The 23,926-nt window shown below is 37.0% G+C and overlaps 1 protein-coding gene across 1 annotated transcript in view; it reads right to left on the bottom strand.

The window, feature by feature from the left end:
* The window catches only part of TTC27 (tetratricopeptide repeat domain 27), a 140,916-nt gene that overhangs the window by 77,131 nt on the left and 39,859 nt on the right, over positions 1-23,926 (bottom strand). The window contains exon 9 of the mRNA XM_074925747.1: positions 12,982-13,048. Within this exon, the coding sequence (XP_074781848.1) occupies positions 12,982-13,048 (67 nt within the window). The remainder of the gene's footprint in view (positions 1-12,981; positions 13,049-23,926) is intronic.

Genomic DNA, 23,926 nt, shown 5'->3' with positions numbered 1-23,926 from the left:
GATCCGGGAATTTACAGGTCAGCTTGACTTTGGTGCCCGGGCAGCTGATGGAGCAGCTCATCGTGGGTAACATCACACAACACATGCGGGACAACCAGATGCTCAGGTCCAGTCAGCATGGGTTTATGAAAGGCAGGTCCTGCCTGACAAACCTGATCTCCCTCTATGACAGGGTGACCTGCTGATTGGATGAGGGAAAGGCTGTGGATGTTGTCTACCTTGACTTCAGTAAGGCCTTTGACACCATTTCCCACAGCATTCTCCTGGCAAAATTGGCTGCTTGCAGACTGGATGGGCACACGCTTCACTGGGTAAAAAACTGGCTGGATGGCCGGGCCCAAAGAGTTGTGGTGAATGGAGTTAAATCCGGTTGGCGGCCGGTCACGAGTGGTGTCCCCCAGGGCTCAGTTTGGGTCCACTTCTGTTTAACATCTTTATGGATGATCTAGACAAGGGGATCGAGGGCACCCTCAGTCAGTTTGCAGATGACACCAAGTCGGGTGGGAGTGTTGATCTGCTCGAGGGTAGGGAGGCTCTGCAGAGAGACCTGGACAGGCTGCAGCCATGGGCTGAGGCCAACTGGAGGAGTTTCAATAAGGCCAAATGCCGGGGGCTGCCCTTGGGCCACAACAACCCCCAGCAGCGGTACAGGCTTGGGGAGGACTGGCTGGAGAGCTGCCAGTCAGAGAGGGACCCGGGGGTGTGATTGACAGCCAGCTGAACAGGAGCCAGCATCGTGCCCAGGTGGCCAAGAAGGCCAATGGCATCCTGGCTTGTGTCAGCAATAGCGTGGCCAGCAGGGACAGGGAAGGGATCTTGCCCCTGGACTCGGCACTGGTGAGGCCGCACCTCGATTCCTGTGTTCAGTTTTGGGCCCCTCACTACAAAAAGGACATTAAATGACTCGAGCGTGTCCGGAGAAGGGCAACGGAGCTGGTGCAGGCTCTGGAGCACAGGTCGTATGGAGAGCGGCTGAGGGAACTGGGGGTGTTTAGTCTGGAGAAGAGGAGGCTGAGGGGAGACCTCATCGCCCTCTACAGCTGCCTGAAATGAGGTTGCAGAGAGCTGGGGATGAGCCTCCTTAACCAAGTAGTAAGCGACAGGACAAGAGGGAATGGTCTGAAGTTGCATCAGGGAAGGTTTAGACTGGATATTAGGAAGCATTTCTTTACAGAACGGGTTGTTAGGTGTTGGAATGGGCTGCCCAGGGAGGTGGTGGAGTCCCCATCCCTGGAGGTGTTTAAGAGTCGGGTCGACATAGCGCTGAGGGATATGGTGTAGTTGGGAACTGTCAGTGTTAGGTTAACGGTTGGACTGGATTATCTTTAACGTCTTTTCCAACCTAGACGATTCTGTGATTCTATGATTCTGTAAGAGGCATGCCTCAATCACCGTTTGTGGGCTAAATGGCTAGGGTCAAATCTGGAGATGACAATTTCAGTGAGAGTTCTAGGATGGCCTCAGCAGTTTCCCAGTAAAAAACATATTAACAAGTCTTGATGTCCATTAAAAAAATGTTTACCTTCTGATTTCTTCCAGTTCCTGACTTCACCAGTAGAAGTATTCTGTCTTTTTAAAGACCTACTTTTTCCATTACATGCAGTAGGATCAAGCAGCTGATGGTCACCAACAGTCTGGCTTTAAACCTTATGTACAAAAGTTTAGTTTCCAGGATTAAAACAAAGCTGCAGCCACCCTTCCTTTCAGAGACTGGAGACAACAATGGTCCCAAAATAAGACTAACTCCTTAAGCAACAATCAAAGGTGAGGAAGGCAAGGAATAGGGTCAGAAATATGTGAGAAAGAAAGGAATTAGGGAAGATGAGAGCAAGAGTGAAAGTCAGATAAACAAGAGGTGAGGGCTGACGAGTATATGGCATGGACAAATAAACAAAAAGGGAAGCTGACATAGACACAAGTGACTAATACTGAAAAAATGAGTGAGAGACTGCTGGGGTGTATGAAAGAAGATCCTGTCTTGGTGGGCAAAAGTGAGAAACATTCCTATATCTGACAGAGTTGTGTAGAGAGAAGCTAGACTCTGAATATATTTATTAGAGACAAAAGGCAATGTCTGGGATGTGCTTAGATTTGAAAGAAGTTAAAAGCATAAGCTGTAATGGATTAAGATTCAAACACCTGTGAAAAACTCACCTGTCTAGCACCTGTCCAGTTGCACTATTGCACATAAACAACAGCAGTTATTAAAGTAACTGTGGAAATTGGATGAAGAATCATAGAAAAGTTTGGGTTGAAAGGGACCTTTAAAGGTCATCTAGTCCAACCCCCCTGCAATGAGCAGGGACATCTTCAACTAGATCAGGCTGCTCAAAGCCCCATCCAGCTTGACCCTGAATGTTTCCAGGGATGGGGCATCTACCACCTCTCTGGGCAACCTGTCCCAGTGATTCACCACCCTCTTCATAAAAAAATTATTCTTGATATCTAATCTGAGTAAGCTACAAGACATTTTCCTTAGACAAACAAAAGCAGCAATCTTTTTAGCCATGCACCTCCAAACTTCTCGTATTCCCAGCTCTGTTAGAGATTCAACACACACATAAATAAACGTTTGCTTACTACAGATAAGGGAAAGATACAGAATATACAGAGAAATACATACACACACTGCAGTTCTTACACAGTAAGATCTAGGATGAGGAATATGGCCTTATTCCAGCAGTTAAATGACCTGCTTGCTTTCTGAATCTTACTACTAAGATATTTAACAGCTTCAAACCATGCAAGATGTTAAAAATAAAATAACCATTTTCTAAACAGATTTCCTTCCTTTATTCGAAAACTGAAAGGGTTTAACCGACATATATTAAACTAAAAAGCAAGGAAAATGTACTCAGTTTTAACCAATGATAAAAACAAAGCCAGGTATGATACTAATTTGGAGAAACGCAAATGCATACGGTGTTCCTCTCTAAGTGTGGCAATTTTAAAATCAAACATCTCATTTTACGGCATAGAAAAGTCTTTCACAGTCTATAGAAATCTAACTTATTTTCTTTCTCATCTTTTGTCTGGATTAGATAAAGTCATTGTAGAATGTGTTGGCCAACATATTCTGACAAATGTACTGAAGAAAAATCTAGCTGACACAAGACATGAAGTCTTTCAAGAAGAAAAGCCCAAGCTCAATTTAATTAATGCTATACATGCTTAAGGATAATATAGACAAGGCAGCAGAATTTTCTTGAATACATCAAAATACATCAACTAATACCTAGTATCACTATTTTTATTCCAGTTCAGAAAAGGCCTCAAAACTCAGCTTCAGATAGAAAAACATTAAGTAGTTTAAATATTTTTCGAACATTTTTGCAAATTGAAACAAATAGAACATGAGGCTTTTAAACATTTTATTGGCATTTATTTGAATAGTCTTCACAACTAACAGCTCTACTTGTCATGTTTAATGCAGCCAATACAAACATGTCAAAAGTATTTATGCCATACCTTATTATCATATATGCTAAGCATATAAATTATACACAGAAAAAACCCTCTGAATTTTCTCACAGTAATTATGAGACTCGTTTACAATACACATTGCATGAACAGTCCACTGAATGAGCTGGCATTATTTCTATTTCCTGATGCAACGAGTTAACCTTCATAAACACAGTATGAATCTTTCCTATTAATGTATTCGCACAACTGTAAATTAGTTTTCATAAGGGTCACAAACACTTCATGTAAATTACCTTATGACCTTTTTTTCATATTTGATGTTAAAAATAATTATAAAAAATAACACTTTTTTTTATCAGTAAGTTATTCCAGTAAAAATGTATTTCTGGAAGAAAAAAAAAGCTGAGTGATGGGGTCTGCTGGCAAGAATACATGATTTTTCCCCCCTTTACTCATAATGTACTGTTTAGTACATGATCAGTACTAGAATTCAAGCATTCTGTAAATACAAGAAGAATAAACAAACATACAACCTCTATGCAGATGTATTTAAATGTTCCACAGATTAATTTAATCTTAATATCTTAATTTCTGGTCAAAAGCACTTGAAAATTCCACTTTACTATTTAAACGTTGCTTTTAATAAAAGAGAGGAAAGGAAACATTGTAGAAATACCAGAAACAGAGCTGTTTAACCTTCGTCCTTCTATAACATAGACAGCACCATGCTTTTCCACAACATACTGAAGCCAACTAACTACTTAAACAAGGGCAGCATACTGTGCTAAAACATACCCAAGATCACTACTGAACAGAATGGGGTTTACTCAAATGAAGACAGCTAAAGATGTAAATGGGTATTTTGCTGATTCTAAGCTCTACATGTTTGTTTAGGAATTTTTTTCAAAAATAGGAAAAAAACGCCAACTCTTTCCCCTTTACATCTCATTTCAGAAGCCCATATCATATAGACCTAGAACATCATTAAACATCATTTTCCCCACAAAAATCTTAAATTGACCATCAAAAAATCCCTAGAAGAAAATACCAATTAGAAATCCTTTCTATTGTCTTGGCTACCTAAAACTTCAGGATCAAAAGGTCCAAAGGAAGGAAGAACAAAAAGAAAAAAGGAAAAATCATTGGAGACATTTCATTTTTTCATCCCTAGTTTTGGGAGAAAGAAATTTAATGCAGAAGCAGGATAAGATAGATTTATTACAGAGTGTGTCTTACATTTTTTCCAGCTATTCTAAATATCCAAAATAGTTAGAATTGACTGCACCTGTTTTTCTAAAAAAAAAACCCACAACAAAACAACAGTGGCATTGTAGTGATGATCAATGAATCAAGTAGCATCACATTTGCACACTTCAAACAACTTGGGGGGAAGAAAAAATACATACTTCATGACTGCACTCAAGGACTATAGCATTCTAATCAAACCTATCCTAAACTGTGTACTAAGTCCCAAAAAACTCTGTTATTTTTTCAATATTTGATCTTTAATATAGACCAAAAAGAATGTTTGGGGTCCTGATATGAGAAATGTTCTACTTCCAGACCAAACTACAGACATTATATGATCTGAGAAAATTAAACTCAGTTGCTTAGAGACAGTAGCAAGTTGACCAGGAAACAAGAATTCAACCACCGTCATTTTTTTCAGATGGTACGGAACACGCAAGATTAAAAACGTTGGGTTAGGAAAAAAAACCCAAACGGACAATACTAAAACTAGGCAAAGGAGATGAGGGCAAGGCATTATGACAGCTAAACGAACTTAAAGAATAATTCTTCCTCACATACTATAAAAGAACAAAAATATAAGTTAACTTTGAAAAAGAAGGGAGATTTGGATTTACCCCTTGTTTAGTTCATCTGTCGTCACCCCCCCAGGCAAGCCATCAGCTCAGTATAATATAAATTGCAAAAAAAAGTGACTGCTAGTGCTGATAACATATGAATTGAACTGATCATCAGAATATTGTCAAAAAGTAAATACTAAGTACTACACAGCAGTGAGAATGTCTTATTTCCTTCAGATGATACCTCAGACAGCATTTTCTTGAATAGGGGCTTTAATTTCATCTTCTTGTTGCAATGAAATCTTTCTTGCTCAAGTAAATTATAATACTTATAACTGGTGAAGGACATAAGAGGGGGAAGGGAAGCCTGTGACATGTCAACTGGCTGTCAGAGAGGTTGCTAGAAAAAAAAAAGTGAGCTGCTGATAGATAAAGAGGAAGGAGGAGGGGGAGAAGAAAGGCTGCTGTGGGAAAAAATGTTACTAACTGTCATCAAATTTGCCTGCTTAACTTCTCAGACCCTCAGACAAGCAAATAACCTATTAATATTTAAACAAGATTTTCATGTTCTCTTACCACTGAGATTTCAGTGACACCGCTAAAATCTATCACTTGAGTAATTCTATACTGATTATATGAAAGAGCAAACTATTCTAGAAAGGAAAAGCTATCCCAAATTTCTTTCTGCTCAGAAAGGCACACAATATATCAGGAATCATCTCCTGTAAAATATGATGCAAGCAGAGCTGTCGATCCATGTACTCAGGGAAGAATGTAGACCACAGAGAACAAAGTTGAAAGGGATAAAAGTGTCAATTATGTTGAAATCTGATACTTTGTAAAATAAAACAACTTCAAACAGACTGTTACTTAATCCCAGTTTCGGAATGGAATGCAAGATTCCCCCCTGCCCTGCAACACATGTACTACAGCACCAAGTTACTTTACCCTAAAACGTAAAAACACATACAACAGCAGCAAAAATAACTGACAATATTAGGTTAATTTCCTTTCCACAATGCATTGTAAACATAAGCAACAGAAACTTTGTGAAAAAGCTTCCAAGAAATCTAGTTGAGTCTTTACACATGATACTCCAGCAGAAAGAGGCAGTTTCTCTGCTGCTATGCTCAATCTGATTTGCCTGTAATGCGTGATGGGCCAGAAAGCATACATGCATCAAATTAGCAGCAAGTGTTTAGATCCTGACATTCCTGGAAAATGATTCAGACTTCTGAATAAAAGTGCTTAGAAGAAAAAAAAAAAAAAAGAAAGGAAAAAATAAAAAGCAGCTTTGAACTCATTTACTTAAAAAAAAAAAAAAAAAGTCTTATAGTACTAGCAGGGCTTTGCTAAAAGTCTCTGCAGTGTTATAATCTTGTAACCAACAGAGGCTATTCAAAATGGGCAACACAGCTTAGAGAAGAAGTGAAAGAGACTTTTTATAAAGCCACGAAAGTTACAGCAGTAGAGACACATGGCACTCTTAATGAGCTTTTCAATACTCTTGCTGGTTATAAAACAAAGAAAACTGCAGCCATTTTCTCAGCAGAGAAAAATGCACTGCTTTTAAGTAACAACTTCTCTTTAGAAACCAAATTGGCATGTTGGTTTTATAGAGATTATGATAGGAAGGCTTAACATTAAAAATATGTCATGAATTGATTGTTCCATGTTAGTATCACAAATGCCATACAAAAGATAAGAAAAACAAAGCATTCCCACTGCCACCTTAGAATTCCTCTTCCCAAACCGCCCAGCCTACAGTGAAAAGCAGAAAAAGTATTCATATATGCATATACACACATACACTCTCAATAAAATGCACACTATAATTCTTTGCTGTGATTTTCAAAGGCATCATACCACATCAGTTTCTATTATACTCAATAAATGCCCACCTCCGAAAAAAAAAAATCTCTCCAACCATTCTCAAATTCCTTAGTAAAAACAGTCTCTTATAGAATCAGTAGCTCAACACAGCTGAAAAAAAGGAAGATATAAAGCACTCTTATCTGGTCCACCTTTGGAAAACAGTATTCCTTGGATTTTGACAGACTCCCTCCACATTCTCCACGTCCTTGATCAGACCTTGGTATCCTTCATGGCATTATTTGAACAATTTCAAAATGATCAGGTATTTTTATTACAAGATGGCAAATAATTTTGAAGTTTTGTACTGAGCAAAATAAAAGCTATTACACCTTTTTTCCCTTTTTAAGGAAGATATCCTCACTTGTTCAAAGTGTCAATAGACAGAATATCTGCCAGAGCTTCCTTTCCTAGTTTTCACCACTTCGTAAAGAAATCAACTGCTCTCCTCTCCAAAAATTATAAAATTCTCGGGAGTGTAACAAACCAATGCAACTAAACTTTCCACTGTCCCTTTTCTTTCCTTTCTCATCTTCTATGGGTTCCAAAGGATACAATATGGGGGAAGCACAAAGCAGGAGGCTTCTCTTCCACAGTTTCTCGTTAGTTTTTCTCCTCAGTTCCCTTAATACTGTTGCCACCCCTCAAAGTCCCTTGATCATAAAACCCTAATAAAGGAAAAAAGTAATATTCTCCCACACTGGCCTAAGTGCTCATCACATTTACCACAAAGCCCATTTCTCCTGGACAAAGTGAGGTCTAGGACAGATGGAAGGGGTAATGTTAAGGACCAGCTGCAGCTCCTTAACCCTGGGTATTCTATTGAAGTGTCCTATCTAACTATGAAACACTGAACTGCCTCCCCAGCATGTAAACTATAAGCTATAGTATAGGCTTTCTATGAAGTTTTAAGAATTTGTGTTGCAGAGTCTAATCTTATCATTTGTTTGGGGTTTTTTTGTGAGAGAAAAATGCAACACCATCCAGTATTTAATCCTTGCCCTATTTCCCTGCAAGAACTGCATAACTTTAAAATTAAAACATAAAGGAAGATTTACCAGTTCTTACATAAGAGCTTTCATATGTTCCTGGAACTTCTTTACATTTCAGAAAGACTTAGTTTCCAGTTCTAAAGTTTATGTTCACATGACTGACATCTTCTATAAAGCTTTAAATGTAATTTTTTAAAAGTGCTTTTAAAAAATATACTGAACTATCCTGCACATTTATATAACAGTGTTGTTAATTTAATCTCCTCTTTGGTATATTGTCTTAACTGCATTACCTATTCAAAATAATGCAAACAGAAAATATTTAATAGGAACAATTTTAAAGACTTCACTTCTCCTCACTTACGAGAAAGATTTTTTTTTTTTCCCCTAAAAAAGTATTTGGCCTACTGATATACAGAGGTTCATGATGTACTTGTGAACTTCTAGGGAAAAACTGCTGCCCAATATAAAACCCAGCAGATTTCACATTTGTATTTTTACATTAAAAACAGTACATTAAAATTAAAGATAGGATAACGAAGTATATTTACGCATTGCAGAACTAACTTGGGGATCTGAGAGTAAACTAAGCCACGAAACCTCGATGTGAAAGCAGTACTGAGTTAGTTCTTTGGTTTCTTGCATCATATACTTCCTACTTCCTATATAGAAAGCTCTGGATAAAAAAAGTTTATTGTAAGGAAGAAACCAGTAATTCTAACAGAGAAGCACTGGGTTTTATTACTGGTTCACTGTCCCTCTTTTCCTCTCAAACATGGCTTTTAAATGTAATATTCAGATAGCTAAATCAGAAAGTTTGCCAAATATGATATGCATAACTGTGTCTCTGAAGCAGCTTGTGTGATATTTGATTTCTAAATATGATCTTAACTTTCTTAGCAGTCCAAGTGTTTACCATAGTAGAATAAGAACGTAACTGTTTCCCTAAACCATTATGTGTGAGAAAAAGTATTTAATTCCCCTTAAAATCAAATGTTTGTGTTTATTCTTGTGCATGTGAACTATCTCTCACAAAAAGATATCAAACCAACAATTTACATATAAGCAGAAAAAAAAAGAACATCAAATGTATGTAATTTCACCTACAGATTAACAGCTTTAAAATTGAAATATTATGCTGATGATAGGAGAACATCTGACTAGAACATCTAAAGCACTGAAGTCCAAATTATTGTAAGAAAAGGAGCTATGCCAGCCCATGAGACTACATACACAAGAACACAGGATTTGATACACCCCTACACCTTGCTTCAAAAATTAGCAATACTAAAAGTAAGTCTTAACTACAAAAATAAGGACTTTGAGGACAACAGCAACTATTTCCCAAGCGACTTCAGTAAATGAAAAGCAGCAATCCTTTTGTATTTGACTGCAGTCACCAAGAAGTGACTAATAGTGACTCAACAAATGTTATTTTTAGGACTGTAAGTTACATTGTTTAAAACATACCCCTCTCTCGTACAAATCTATTAATTTTCAACTTCTACAGATATAAAGGGAAGTTTAGAATGCCTGTTTGCCAAACTACACCTAGTAAGAGGCAGGACCACATCATCTACTTGAGTTCACTTTGAACATCCTTCCCCACTCCTACTACCTGGACCTTAATTCCATCTGCTAGAGAGAAACTGCAGGTCACATATACTTGTTTTGCAATGTCCAGAGCAAGAGAATCTCTTGACAATTCACTGATCTATTAAAAAGGACTTACAAATTCTCAAGTTTCCTAAGATACCTTGAAATACCCTCCTTTCTTCAGGAAACATAAATTTCAGCAGATATCAGATGAATGCATGACAACCATCTAACCAGCCTGCAGATTTAGGAATCCACATGTAGGCTGAGAAGATGCCTGCTCACACACACACACACACACATAGCACTTTAAATGATGCTAAAGAAATCACTAGAGCAGCATTAATATAGTGCTCATTTGCCTGTTTCACTAGTAGTACCAAAGCTTGGTAAATAGCTTAAATACAAGTGATAACATTTGCAGTGCCACTTATTTACTCAGCTAGCAGACACCATAAGAACCAAGGCTGTGTTAACATTCACACAGAACATCCCTACTGCCAGGGAGCACAGAGATGGATTTGCTTGCCTTGGTGATTCAGAGCTAAGATGCAAAAGAGCTCAGAGATTTTATCATTAAATTCTGCAGTAACTACCCACAATTCTAGGTTCAGCTACAAACTCCACAAAAGATGCTTTTATTGAAAAGAATTTACATAAGCTGCCTTATATAATAGCTGACTCCTGCTTTCAGTTTCCATGAAAGCTTTAGAATGGTACTTGTTTTTGTCTTGGAAGCATAGGTCAAAATCAAAAGAGAAAAAAATGGCAAGATTTAATTACATGCCTACATCCAGTTAACTTGGGAACATTAGGCAAAAGTTTAAAAGGAACACTATTCTGATACTGAAATTTCTTATTTCCTCTAATTTTTAGGCTACCAGCTACTTCTTTAAGTCACTGCTGTCCACTGAATTCTGCACTACCAGTGAGATCTACATTCCTGTTTGTTGGCATTCCTGTTATAGATCATTCTTTTCTGCTACACAGAGTGCAAAGTGACAGGGAAGCCTACACATATCTTTCAGCTGTATTTCTCTGGAGATCTATCCTGAGAGTGGTTGCTGATCTTACAACGGTGAAGCAAACTGTAGCTGACTTTGAAGTTCTATAAAATGATAAATGAATAAATGAATGAAAACATAAGCTCCCCACAGTCACGGCAATGAATATTTAAGGTGTAAGTTCATCAGCTGTCCTGTGATTTTTGAGGAATCAGCCACTAGATGGCAGAAAAATGCAGTTCAATTTTCTCATTGTTATGAAGAATTCAGGCACCACCTCAGATAACAGGTACTATGATCTATCAAGCAATGTCAGATAAAAGATGAAAGTAAAGCTGATGAACTTTCTTGCCTAATATATGTGCTATCTTGACTTCTTCTCCTCTGCTGTAAAACCCAAAGAGTGTTTAAATGTTTGAAAACCCAAACCAGCTAAATCCCACTCTTACTTTCATTATTCTGGAAAGTACACCATTACAGGAGTAGGGCAAATATTGTTAAAGACGTTCTGTTATCACAATATCACTCCATTTAATATTAAAAGGATAGGATACATGGAGAAGTTATTTCAAGATTCAGGTATGTAATGACTGCTCTTCCACTCAAGAATTATGCAAACAATAACGGGTAGTGAGAAGACTGAAGCAGGGAGTATACAAAAAAACAGTCCAGGGAGTTTGCTGGGAAATAAAATATGAGAAGAAAAATTCTGAGTTTTCACAGAAAACTCTGAATTTAAAATATATCATTTTAACAACAAAAATAGCAGGTTTTAATGAAATTATATGCACCTCTTGAAATTTTACACGTGTCAACATTTCTGCAAAAGAGCTATACTTTAATAGTTTCACCACTTATTTAAAAAGCCTGCAGTACTCAGTTCACCAGTTTTTTCATTCCTGTGACTTTTTCTGTGTGCATTTCCTTGCTTTGTACATATTTACTCTTTCTGTGAGTTTTTTCACCTCCTCTAATTGTCATCATTCTTTAATATCCTTATTGGGTACACTTCAGTTACTGCAATATGAAGTGAGAATGGACAGTCTCATTTTTTCTGCATTTCAATTTTTTCCTGCTCTCTATTCCCACCTTTAGAAAAACAAAAAACCCCTGCAGTTCAAAACAAAATGCATCAGAGACTTTACTGTGAAAAAGCACTAAGGTCATTGTAGCAACAAATTGAAAACCTACATAAACCAAACTGGTTTACAGTGATTCACTCAGCTCCCTCATGGAGATCTTGCACATACTGTATTGGTACAGGGACCTAAACAAACATTAAAACCAACCTACTTTACATTTATCTATCTAACAAAAAGATTAGGCTTTTCTTTTTTTACAGACTGAACTTCCTTTTACCACCACAAAAAAACCCAACTAAACATTACCATAGGTAACCTTAGATTACTGTCCATAGTCCTTTCACATAACTACAAGTGTCAGTGACAAAATTCTAGCTCAATTGAAATCAAAGGGATTTTTGCTGAGATCCTATCTGCAAACTCTAACCAAGAATTTACTTTTTCAGATGGCACCATTATAGCAAAAGGGTCTCAGACTACAAGACTTGGGTAGGAAAGCAAGTCCTCTTTACTGCACCAAAGCTGAAGTCTAACACTGTGGAAAGTAAGCAAAAATGGCAATATAATCACTGGCCTCTCCTCCTTCACATCCCCATATAAACTACTGGTGAAAAACGCACAAAAGCAGAGAAGATCAAGGAAGGAAGGAAACTGTGTTTTGTATTGAGTAAAAAAAAATTACACTGAAAAAAGAATGAGTTAGAATTTTGGAAGTTGCAGAATTTCCTACAGCAAATCAGCCACTGAACTGGGAAGAAACATGTCTAAGCAGAACATATGATACATAGACCAAAAAAATCTGACAGGATAAAGCTGAAATTCCTTTCGAACTACACTTAAACACTGTTCAAAGACGAGCACTTTCAACACTAGTGCCATAGGAAGAGTTTGTTGTAAAAATGCATAGTTTAATATTACATTATAATTCATATAGTTAATAAAAACTAAAACAAACACGTATAAAATGTTTTGTGCATGTTTTAAGGAAAAATTACATTTTTTAGATGTCAAGCTTATCCTGCATGATGATGGCTGAAAACTGGGTTGAACTCCAGCATCTTGAAATAGGGAAAAGTTAATGAAACAACTGACTACTAAAACAAATCTGGTTTACAAACAGTTTCATGATTAATGCAGTTGACAGGTTACTGCTTGGTACTTAAGTGAAAACATGTTTACTAAGAAATCCAGATAAGTTACTTACTGAAGTAAAAGCCAGAAGTTCCTCTTCAGTCAATTTGTGTATTGGATTGTTCTTTTGGAAGTCTATACTGTAAAGAAAAAAACAAACAAACAGCAATGCTGGCTTAATCTTTAGAATACCACTATGCAGAACACATTTTTCAAACTTGCAGAAACCTAAAGGACATTCTGGAAAACTGTTACAATGACAAATGGGAGTATGGTATGTGCAGAAGGCAGCCTAGACCTAGGAGCAGTCACAGAAAAAAAGAACCATTTAGAGGACCAAGGTATTTTATGAAATGTCTTACTCAGTTTAAGTTTACGTGAAAAACAATTTTACAAATCCTAAACAGTTTTAAATCCATTCTCTATTTTTACACAGGTCTGTTTTCAGTTAAAATTCTATGACTAATTGAACACAGATTCTGCAAAGCAAAAAAACACGCTCAAGAAGTGCTGAAGGGTAATCTCAAACATACACCCTCTTTCTAGTCACTCAAGAACATGACTACAGGCTCCATCTCTCACTACCCTGCATTACCTCTAGCTTGGGATATATAAAGGGAGAACAGCAGAAGAACACACAGAGATGAGAATTAAAATTATTTTGTTCACGGTTGGACATATTTACAGAGATGATAAAAGAAACTGGGTTTACAGCTCTACATGGATGGATGCTCTCCTTAGACAATACCCAACCAACATTTACAAATATACTACAAGAGATACCTCCAAGTGGCACAAAGAGCAACAAGGCTACAGTTCAAGCTTCCTGTGAAAACAAAAGATACCAAGTGAAAATATATCCTGCATCATACCACAGAGTATGGATCATCACCAAACCTATATACCGGCTATATACATAAGCTTAAATTCATCACACTATTCCTTAAATGTCGCAACAGGCTTCATACTGTAGGTTAAAATTGCAAAGATATTGTCTAAATTATGATGATAGGTCACAGACTGAAATTATGCTCCCTACATTACATGTCTTACTTCAGAGACAAGACTTTGCCCCAGTCTAACTTTCTTCTTCCTGTTTTGTTAATTCTTCTTTGTACATATGGTAAAATTACCATTGCAGAAATAACAGTCAATACTTTGATTAAGATCTTATTACTAGCCACAAGAACAAGGTACAGAACAGAGGCTGTCTGTTGAAAACTCAGTTATCTTTGAAAGGTTATCGTGATCAAGAGAGGCTTCTGAGAACTGACAGAAAGCAAATGTCTCTCCTGTCTTCATTGGGAGCAATAAGGAAGATGCAGATTAGCCTCATCTTATTCCTTGGAAACAAATGAAGCAAGTCCTCCTCGAAGCCATTTCTTAACACATGGAGGGAATGGTCAGTACAGATTCACCAAGGGAAGTCATGCTTGACCAACTTGATAACTTCTATGATGAATTTGGTAGATTTGGGGAGAGCAGTGGACATTGTCTAGTTTCAGCACTGTCTCCCATAACATCATCATGAAGTAGCTGATGAGCAGACACTAATGTAGACTGAAAACTGGCTGAACTGGTAGGCCCAGGGGGTTGTGATCAACAGTACAGTCTAGTTGGAAGCCAGTAACTAGTGATGTACCTCAGGGGTCAATATAAAGTACAATACTGTTCAACATCTTTATTAAGAATCTGAGTGATGGGGCAGCATACCCTCAGCACATTCGCTGATAGCACAAAATTGGAAGGGGCAGCTTTGCTACCACCCAAAGAGATCTTGACAAGCTGGAGAAACAGGCTGCCAGGAACCTATGCAGCTCTGCAAAGGGAAATGCAAAGTCCCGACCTTACTTGAGCAGGGGCTTGGACAAGATGATCTCCAGCAGTCCCTTCCGACCTCAACCAATCTGTGATATGAAGGACAAGAAGGTGACAAAGTAGTCTGCATGCATTTAGGTAGAAGAAATGATGCTTGATTAACAAGATAGCCTTCCATGATGAGATGACTAGATTTGTGAACTTCATCTTGACTTTGGAAAGGCACTTAACATAGTCTTCCATAACATTCTCATAGACAAAATGATGAACTATGGGCCAGGTAAATGCACAGCATGGTGCACTGAAAAACAGATGAACTGCCAGTCTCAAAGGATTATGATGAGCAGCATGAAGTGCAGCTGGAGGCCAGTGACTAGGGATCAAACAGTTTTTAACATCTTCATTAATGACCTTGATGATAGGACATGATTCAAAGTCCTGCAGTTGGCAAGGAATAGCCCCAGGCACCAGTACAGGCTGCAGGTAGCCCATCGGGTAATGAGCCTGGCAGAAAAGGACCTGGGGTCCTGGTGAAAACCAAGTTGAACATAAGCCAGCAATGTGCCCTTGTGGTAAAGTCATCCAAACCCTCCTGGGCCACATTAGAAAGAGTGCTGCCAGCAGGTTGAGGGAGGTGATCCTTGTCCTCTGCTCAGCACTGGTGAGTCCACACCTAGAGTGCTGTCACCAGGTCTGGGCTCCTGAGGTCAAGAGAGACGTGAACATACTGCAGCAAGACCAGCAAAGGGCCACAAAGGTTATTAAGAGTGCAGCATCTGACATACAAAGAGAGGGATGAGAAAGCTGGGATAGTTTAACCTGGAGAAGAGAAGGCTCAGGGGGATCTAGTCAATGTGTATAAATACCTGATGGCAGGGAGTAAACAAGACAGAACCAGACTTCTCAGTGGTGCCCAATGAAAGGGCAAGAAAGAATGGACACAAACTGAAATCCAGAAATTTCCATTTAAAAAAGTAAGCAAAACCTTTATTAATGTGAGGGTAGTAAAGCACAGGAAGGAGTTACCCAGAGATATTTAAGGCCCAGTGGACATGGTTGTAAACAACCTGATCTAGTTGACTGTTTCAAGCAGGGATGTTGAACTAGATCTTTAGAAGCCCCCTTCCAAACTCAACAATTTCATTAAATTTTCATTTCATGATACAGTTTCTATTTTTCAGCCTTTTGTTTTGCTAATAAAAGGAAGAAGAGTCTACTTCTTACTGAAAGCTAGAAATAAGCTGACTTTTTTTACATTGTACTTAAAAATTTCTCTCTATACTATGCATGTTACCAGCTATCACAACACTGATCTCTCTTGCCATCGTATTCCAACTACGTCATGTAGAACACAGAAGGATTTGTTGTTTTTCTTCTTTGTAAATTTTTTTCCCCTTAATCTCAGTCAAAAAAATATATTTAGTTTCATTTTTTTCCCTGAATAACAACAAATGTAACATTTATGCTGTATCCAGGACATACTGTAGGCTCCAAGGAACAACTAAAAGATGTGACTAATGAGTTTAGACTTTCCTCATACCTGAGTATACTTAATGAGACTATATAATAGCTGTGAGAGTTGAAAGGAGACAGCACAGCAAAGAAAGTTTGAGAAATGCATTAGTTGGCAGTTTATTTACAGTGACTGAATATCCCAAATGAAGAAAGAATCTGCTTTTCATAGAGAACCTTCATCTGCCTTCAAGTGCTTACAATCTAAAATGGTCAAGACAGAAAAGGTAACACACATTGATTTTCTTTTTGTAAATTCTACCAAGTCATAGCAAGAATGCATTTTGAAGATTTCTTATACTATATTGTTTTTTACCTTTAAGTTATCTCCCCCTCACTTGCTTATCTGCCAGATGTGAAAAAAGGCCAGAGTGCCTGATGTGTTTTTGTTTTTTTTTTTCCTCTAAAGAAGAGACGTGATAAAGTATTAAGACATAATAAAATAACTTTAAGAATAAGCAGCAAAGCACTTAAGAAAAAGAAAAATGGATGCTACTCAAGCACTCTTAACTCTTTATCTTTGGATGCCCACAAAAAGAATTAGAATTATTATCTGTGTAGCAGCAGAGTGCCAAGCCTCTTTCCTGATGGCATGGGTCTCTTCCAAATTCCACCCCCATTGCATGGGGTAACAGAGGAAAAAAAAAAAAACAAAAACCAAACATAGGAAGAGAAAGTTCTCTCTGGAGAGCACTGCTTCAGGATTTCTAAAATGGCTATTCCTTAGGAACCATGAATATTCATCAAACTAGAGCAGTCTAGGAATGAGTACAGTTGAAACATTCAGGAAATTAAGGGATGAGTTTGAAACAAATTCTACTCTGCCAGTGCAAATGGCATTTGTTCAAATGACTGCAGCCAAATACAGGTAGTCTGAGAGACAGAGCAAAAGCATAGTTACATCCCTGTCTGAGATTCAATTTCCTACTTCTATTAGGACATAAGATCCCTTTCCCCCTCTTCTTTTGTAACTTAGAAGTTCTACTCTCTAATAGCGCTTTTCTTGATGCTTTCTTACCAAACTTACCCCAAAACTTCTGAGAGGTGGGGACATTGACATTTTTAAAAAAGATTTGCACATATTATTGTAGGGAGGAACATGGCCTGAGTAGCTGAAGGACAACAATTTCTACAGTGGAAGAAAGCTTGAAAGATCTTCTAACTCTTCTTCCTGCTCTACAAACCTCTGTAACTTCAGACAAATGTTTATCCAGTCTATTCCTAAAGACCTCCCATAATGAAGGTTCCACACATGCTTTATACCACTTACGCTAATGCTTCATAACACCTGGCAGCTTGAGCAAGCTCTAAGAGCATGACCACAAGGAAATACCATCTATGCTTTTGGTTGAGTACTGATGTGAAAGGGCTTCAAAAGGCAAATGAAGACCTTGATATCACTTTTTATTCTATGTTCAATAAAGTTGGACTCTGTCAATAAGGAAAGCTAACTATTATTCCTCCTTCCTGATTTAACTTGTGTGATTCTAAATTTTGGTGAAAAAAACAGCTGAACAGAAGAAAAGTATATTAACTATCACAGTAATGCATTTCCTCTGCATCTTCCCACAGGAAAAAACCCACAATGTTAATGATGGGCTTTTTTTTGAAGTTTTAGGCAATACTGCTAGGAAACAATTGTTGTATATATTATTGGGGTTTTTTTTCTTCCTTGGGAAAAATTTTCATGATAACAGGAAAGTAATAAAGAATTTCCCTGCTTCTGTTACTTTTTTCCTTGTCAAATGTCAGCTGCTAACAGAAATACTTAGCCTGAGATAGTCAACTGAAGTCAATAAACACTAGTCACTAATACAAATGTGACTTCAGGGGAAAAATAACAAGTTTGTCCTCTATCTTTGGGGGAAAAAAAGGTAAAAAAGGCAGCAAGAAAACTTCAAATCCAGGCAACGGAATGTTGACATGATCAGAACTTTTGAAAAGCATGATAAATCAAAAGACTTAAATTTTTACAAAAGTGGAACTTATTTTACAGCATCCTAGAGATACACTGATTCATGCAGAATGGATTAATCCTCTCCTTATTTGAGATGGATATACCACAGCTTTTAAAGCTTACAGATTCAGTTCTTCCAAATCAAAGCAGTGCTAAAATAGGTCTTTAATTACAATTACTGCTGGTTTCATGTACACATAAGTACAGTAATACAAACCCTGAAAGAGAGGAGAAAAATGAAATTGCTTTACAGATTTTCTATAGTAAAATAAAACTTAAAGCTATATTTTAAAATAATCTGAATCCAAATCTAGAGTAGAATTGTAGCTTGGTTTTCAGCATTTTTAATGATGCATCAACTCTTGTCAGAGTACTTTACAAACATTTCACTTCTATGCCTGTGTTTGTTCTGATTTCAAGGACAGGTTAAGTAGTTCACCCCAAAGAATTTCAGGAGCTGAAATCAGATTGGAATTCGGGATCTGTTTCTGTAGGATCTATGATCAGACATCTTTTCCTAACAATATGAACAGAAGTCACTAATCGTCACATCATTCAGCTTTGCAAGGTATTTTCTGTCCATTCTTGAATCCTATCTTAGGGAGTTGAATGAAAAAGAAGGGGGAAAAAACCCAATAGAAACAGACATTTGTTACACAGATACAACAGAGCCTTAGAGAGAGATCTACTCCGCAGCAAAGAAAAGTATTTTCTGGTAAATCAGCAAAAGCTTATTGCCAATAACTTCCAATTTACAACCAGTTATTTAATCTGATTAATCAGCTCTACATTGGCAGCCCAATGGATAAGGCATCCAGTTTAACTAACTATTTATATAGTTTGAGACTTAATAAGCTATAATCTTTGTAACAGTGGAATTAATAGCAGTCATTCCAAAGTATTCCTTTTTGGATTATGACTAAACATTTCTGTTTCAAGAAGTGATTTAGAAAGTTGACAAATGTTAATGAATGTTGTTAAAACCTATTAAAAATAAATCAGTGTTCTTCAAATAGCTGAAGTTGTATTAAAATGCAGTATACAGAAAGGTTCAAAAAACTCTGGAGTATTAAATAATAATGAGATATTTCTAAAAATATAATTAAGGAGTTAAAAAAAATGTTTAAGGAGCAACCAACCGAAAGAGACAAGACCAGTACTAAATCCTTCCTCCAATACAGCATGAACAATTGTGGGAGTCTATAAGATCAAATGACAGCCCTGGTATAAAAGCCACTGCAGAGAAGCTATCTAAATTCATTGCATTAGCATTTATTGTAGAAGAACATAGTAAAATTGCCACAAAAGAGGCTGTTTGGGTAAAGGAGAGAGTAACAGGAGAGAAGAATCTTCCATAAATTAAGAAACTGCAAAAGAAGTTACACACTAAAAAGTTAACAGGACCAAACAGTATTCAGAAAAAAATGTTTAGAGTGAGTTTTGGGATGAAAAAGCTGAGACACTAAGAGCAGCATATAAGTCCTCATTTAAAACTTCCTCAGTGCCTGAAGACAAGAGAGCAGCAAAAATTATGCCAGCCTTTAAAAGTGGTGCCGCAGGACCCGTGTAATTACTGGTTGTAAGCATAATATCTGTTGCAGGTTATGGAGAGACTATATAATGAACAGAAGAACTAGAAATATCTGGACAAATACAATGTGTATGGGAAGAGTCAGTCAGGCTATCAGAAAAAAAAAATAAATCCTGCATTACAAACCTGTTGGGGGCTTTTGGAAAGTTTAACTAGCATGATGATACACAAAAGCTGGTTGATGAAATCAGCTTGGATCCCTCTAAGGTTTTTTCAGAAGTCCCTCACCAAGACAGACGTTCAAAAAGCATTCATGAGATAAAAGAGAATGTCTTGGCAAATGTCAATAACCAATTAAAAGATAGGAAATGGTATGAGAGAAATAGCCATTCCAATGGAGAAGGTCACCACTGTAATCCTGTGTAGATTTTGTGCTGCGATCTGTATGCTGTAATATTAATAAACTGGAATAGGAAAATGTATAATGAGGTGAGAAAACTTGCAAATGATATGACATTCTTTGAGGTAAGGATGTGAATAGACAATAAGGAGCTGCAGAAAGACCTTACAGCATAGAGCAAAAGGATAATAAAATAAAAATGCCAAGCAATGCACAATAGGAAACAGTCATAGTTTCACAAAATATTTTAGGCTCCAATCTGACCATTTCTATTCAGGAGCAACTTTTTAGCACTGCAGCTGCGCAAAAACATTAGCTCAGTACTAAGCAGCTGTTAAAAAGGCAAATCAAAAACTGAGTAAATAATTAGGAAAGTAATACAGAATAATGCGCAAGGGCATACTACACGGAGTATACAAATCAATAACATAAAGCCTGCACAAAATATGACATAGAGCCTTTGTTTGTCCACCCATGAATAGTATGTTCAGTTGTGCACCTTTCATTTCAAAAGCAGTAATTCAGTATTGAAAAAATGTCAGAGTCAGACAGATAGAACAACTGGTTTTTTATGATGATGAATAATGATGTTTTATGCTTACATAAACGTAACAAACTTCTCCAAAAGGAATGTTGATTAGGCTAGGACTAACCAAAGAGGGACATTGTAGAGGTTTTAAAAACTGTTAGGAAATAAGAGAGTCACTAAATGAAGCTACTGACAACCAAAACTACCTGGAGGAGGTTTTTTTTGAACAGCAGACACAAAATATGTAAACAGACACCTTTGCCAAAGGATACTACCAACCCAAAAAATTTTCATGGGCTCAACAGAAGACAACAAATATGTGAGAGATCCACTGACAGCTACCATGCAAACAAGCCAAATCAGGCTCAGGAAATCACTGGGGGAGAGGCTGGGAAAGTATTAGGGAGAAGGGAGCAACACATGCTTGCCCTGTTATTATTCATCTTTAGAGGTGTCTTCTCACAGCCACTCTTGAGGACAGAGTGTAAAGTTAGATGGATGAAGACAGCTGCTGAGTTTTTGTTTGCTTATGCTTCCTGGCACATTACCTCCCTGAATTTGCATTGTCTGCATTTGCAAGTTTCCCAGGTAACTACTTAGAACTACAGTTAACTAGCATAAGATAGATGATGAAGAATTGATAGGTCAGACTTTCCACATATGCATTTTTATGAGTATCACTGTATTTCTACACAGTTTTACTAGCTGTGTAATTTTCTGAATGAGAGAGAGCCAAATCCAACAAATTGTTCACTTTACAAGCATTTACAAAGTTTCACAAAGGTATTTCAAGTGACTAATGTTTTTATGTGAACATTCTGAATAGCAAGACAGGAAGTTCATTTCCCCAGTGGAATCTCTTCACACAGCTGTATGTACTGGTGCACAGCAATATATTTTGTAGCAATGATTTTAAACACCCATGAACTAATCACAGTGAGATCACTATACTGTCTGGCACCTGTAATTGGTTTGTTTCACAAAAATAATAATAATTTATACTTACACGGTATGTTTGTAAAGATGGGCCAGAGTGCCAAAAAGTATTTAACAGAAAAACTTTCATCAACTTTAATACTGTCCAAGATTTTATTTCATAGCTTTTACTTTCATACAACAACATGTATAAGCTCTGCCCTTCCACAGTCATAACCTTTCCATTTCAATGGCTTGGAAGAGAGAATGCTCTCTATTATAAAACAGATGAAAACAGTTTTTATCTGCCATTGCCTTGTACTTCTGATACAAGCCATAGAGCATGACCTTGCTATAAAGCATAAAGAAGGGTGCAATCATATATATAATCTTAATAAGCACATGATCCATCTTATCTAACTTTAACCATGTAAAATTAAGGCCTTTAATCTAGCTAACTGGTTATGCTTCCTTCAGAATCCACACAAAAATATAGATAAATGTAGGGAGTGATTCAATTCATTGTAAAATAAGTGCCTGAAGTGAAATGAATCACACTCTACAGATGCTGATTTCTCCATTGACTGGAGGACAGACAGCTAATATTAGATTCTCAAATTTCAAGTAGCTAAATGTTTTGCTTCTTCACCTACCCAAATTTCCCATGATGTTTCCATTGCCAACACGTGGGGTTTTTTTTTTAACTACTCAATTGATTCAAAAGCCCGTATTTGGTAATTCTGTTAAAAGTCCTTTAGTCCTAACGCTATTTAGTGCTTATGCAGTTGTTTCAAGTACATTTCTACAGCTCACTGTGTAAACTGTATAGTATATTATTATTCAATGTATTACTGTATAATAAAAGTTAGGTTTCCTGATGCTTTCCTTACCAGCTGAAGACTGGTGCATAGTCTTTGGCTGAGCTGAGGTACCTCCAGCATAACACACTATTTTGACCTGATTTGATCCTTGGACATTTCTCTTACTTTCCAATAATTTTCTATAGCTGTATCTAATTTCTAAAAGCCTTCCGTTGTTAAAAACTGGTGAATCAAGTGATGAGAAAGGATTTTTTCCCCAAGCTGCTGACACACAGCTGCTGTTGTCTGTTTTAACAGCAATCTAATCTGGCTATTTCTAAGTGTCAAGTGAACGATACTCCTCTCAGATTCTCAGCATTTTGGCACCTATACTATATTAACATCATTATTTAAATCATACACTGTCCCATTCTTGGGTTTTTACAGATATTTTAATTTTATTTTTGAGAAGAAAATATCTTTTGAAAAGAACTTTAGTATCTTTTTCCATCAGCCTCTGAAATGTTGGTTCAAGGTTCTACAAAAGTTTGTCTACAGTCTTAAGGTTTGACTAGAAAATAAATTTTATACTATCATGACTAGTTATTTTCATATGAAATATTGAAAGTCCTAGCCAAGTGATGCTTCTGCACTCCTACGAGTTTCTTTTAATATTTCCTTGAGGTTGAATTACCCCTGCAGTGATATGATCTGAAGACACCTCTAGACATTTTCTTCCTATACAGATATACAAAATCTGGATATGATGGAACAGGAAACCTTTGCATAAGCGAGGCAGACTGGAGTGGTTTTTTCCTCCCTCTACACCTTGTTTTAGGCAAATGTTTTCTTCTAGATTTACTTCCATAGACTACTCAGTATTTGGAGGAAAAGTAATTTGCAGAGAAGAAATAAAACAGCCAAAAACTGTAAAGGAAACTGCCTCAAATTACAGATGCCACAGAGAACTGGCTGAGTAGAGTGTACACTCCTATTTTTTTATATAAATGGATTACTAATAAATAAGGTGTTCTTTCCTTACATCAGTATAACAAAGAGGTTTAAAAAAAAAATCTGATTCAAGCTCATGCATGTTATTTACAAGCTCGCTTAAGCATGCTGCATGAGAGGTTGCTTGGGTTTTTGTAAAGACAGCTGGTGTGAGATATTTCAACACTTCAAAAAATATTTTATATCCTCTTAAAATGTTATTGGGGAGGAAGAGATGAAAGCGTTAGAACTGATACTGTAATAATACTTTGTTTAGCCATGTAATCATTTTAACCTACTTGAAATGAAACCTATGTAATTCTAATTAAATGGTTTCTGAAAGTTGTAACGATTTCTACTACACACAAACATTTCTGCATGCTGCTGATTTTTAGTTAACTTATTTAGCTTCAAAAATCTTTGTTGAATTAAGGGGCATTTCTGTGACATTTGCTGTAAAACAAATGATAGCAAGCACAGTGACACGTATAGAAAAAGATTTGCTCACATTTACTCTTTCTTAATCTGCAGGCTGCCTTTCTTCCAGGTCAGTGTCTGAAAGTTTA

This window comes from Athene noctua, chromosome 1, assembly GCF_965140245.1.
Source record: "Athene noctua chromosome 1, bAthNoc1.hap1.1, whole genome shotgun sequence".
Classification (NCBI taxonomy): Eukaryota; Metazoa; Chordata; class Aves; order Strigiformes; family Strigidae; genus Athene; species Athene noctua.
This window is presented reverse-complemented; position numbering and strand designations above follow the sequence as displayed.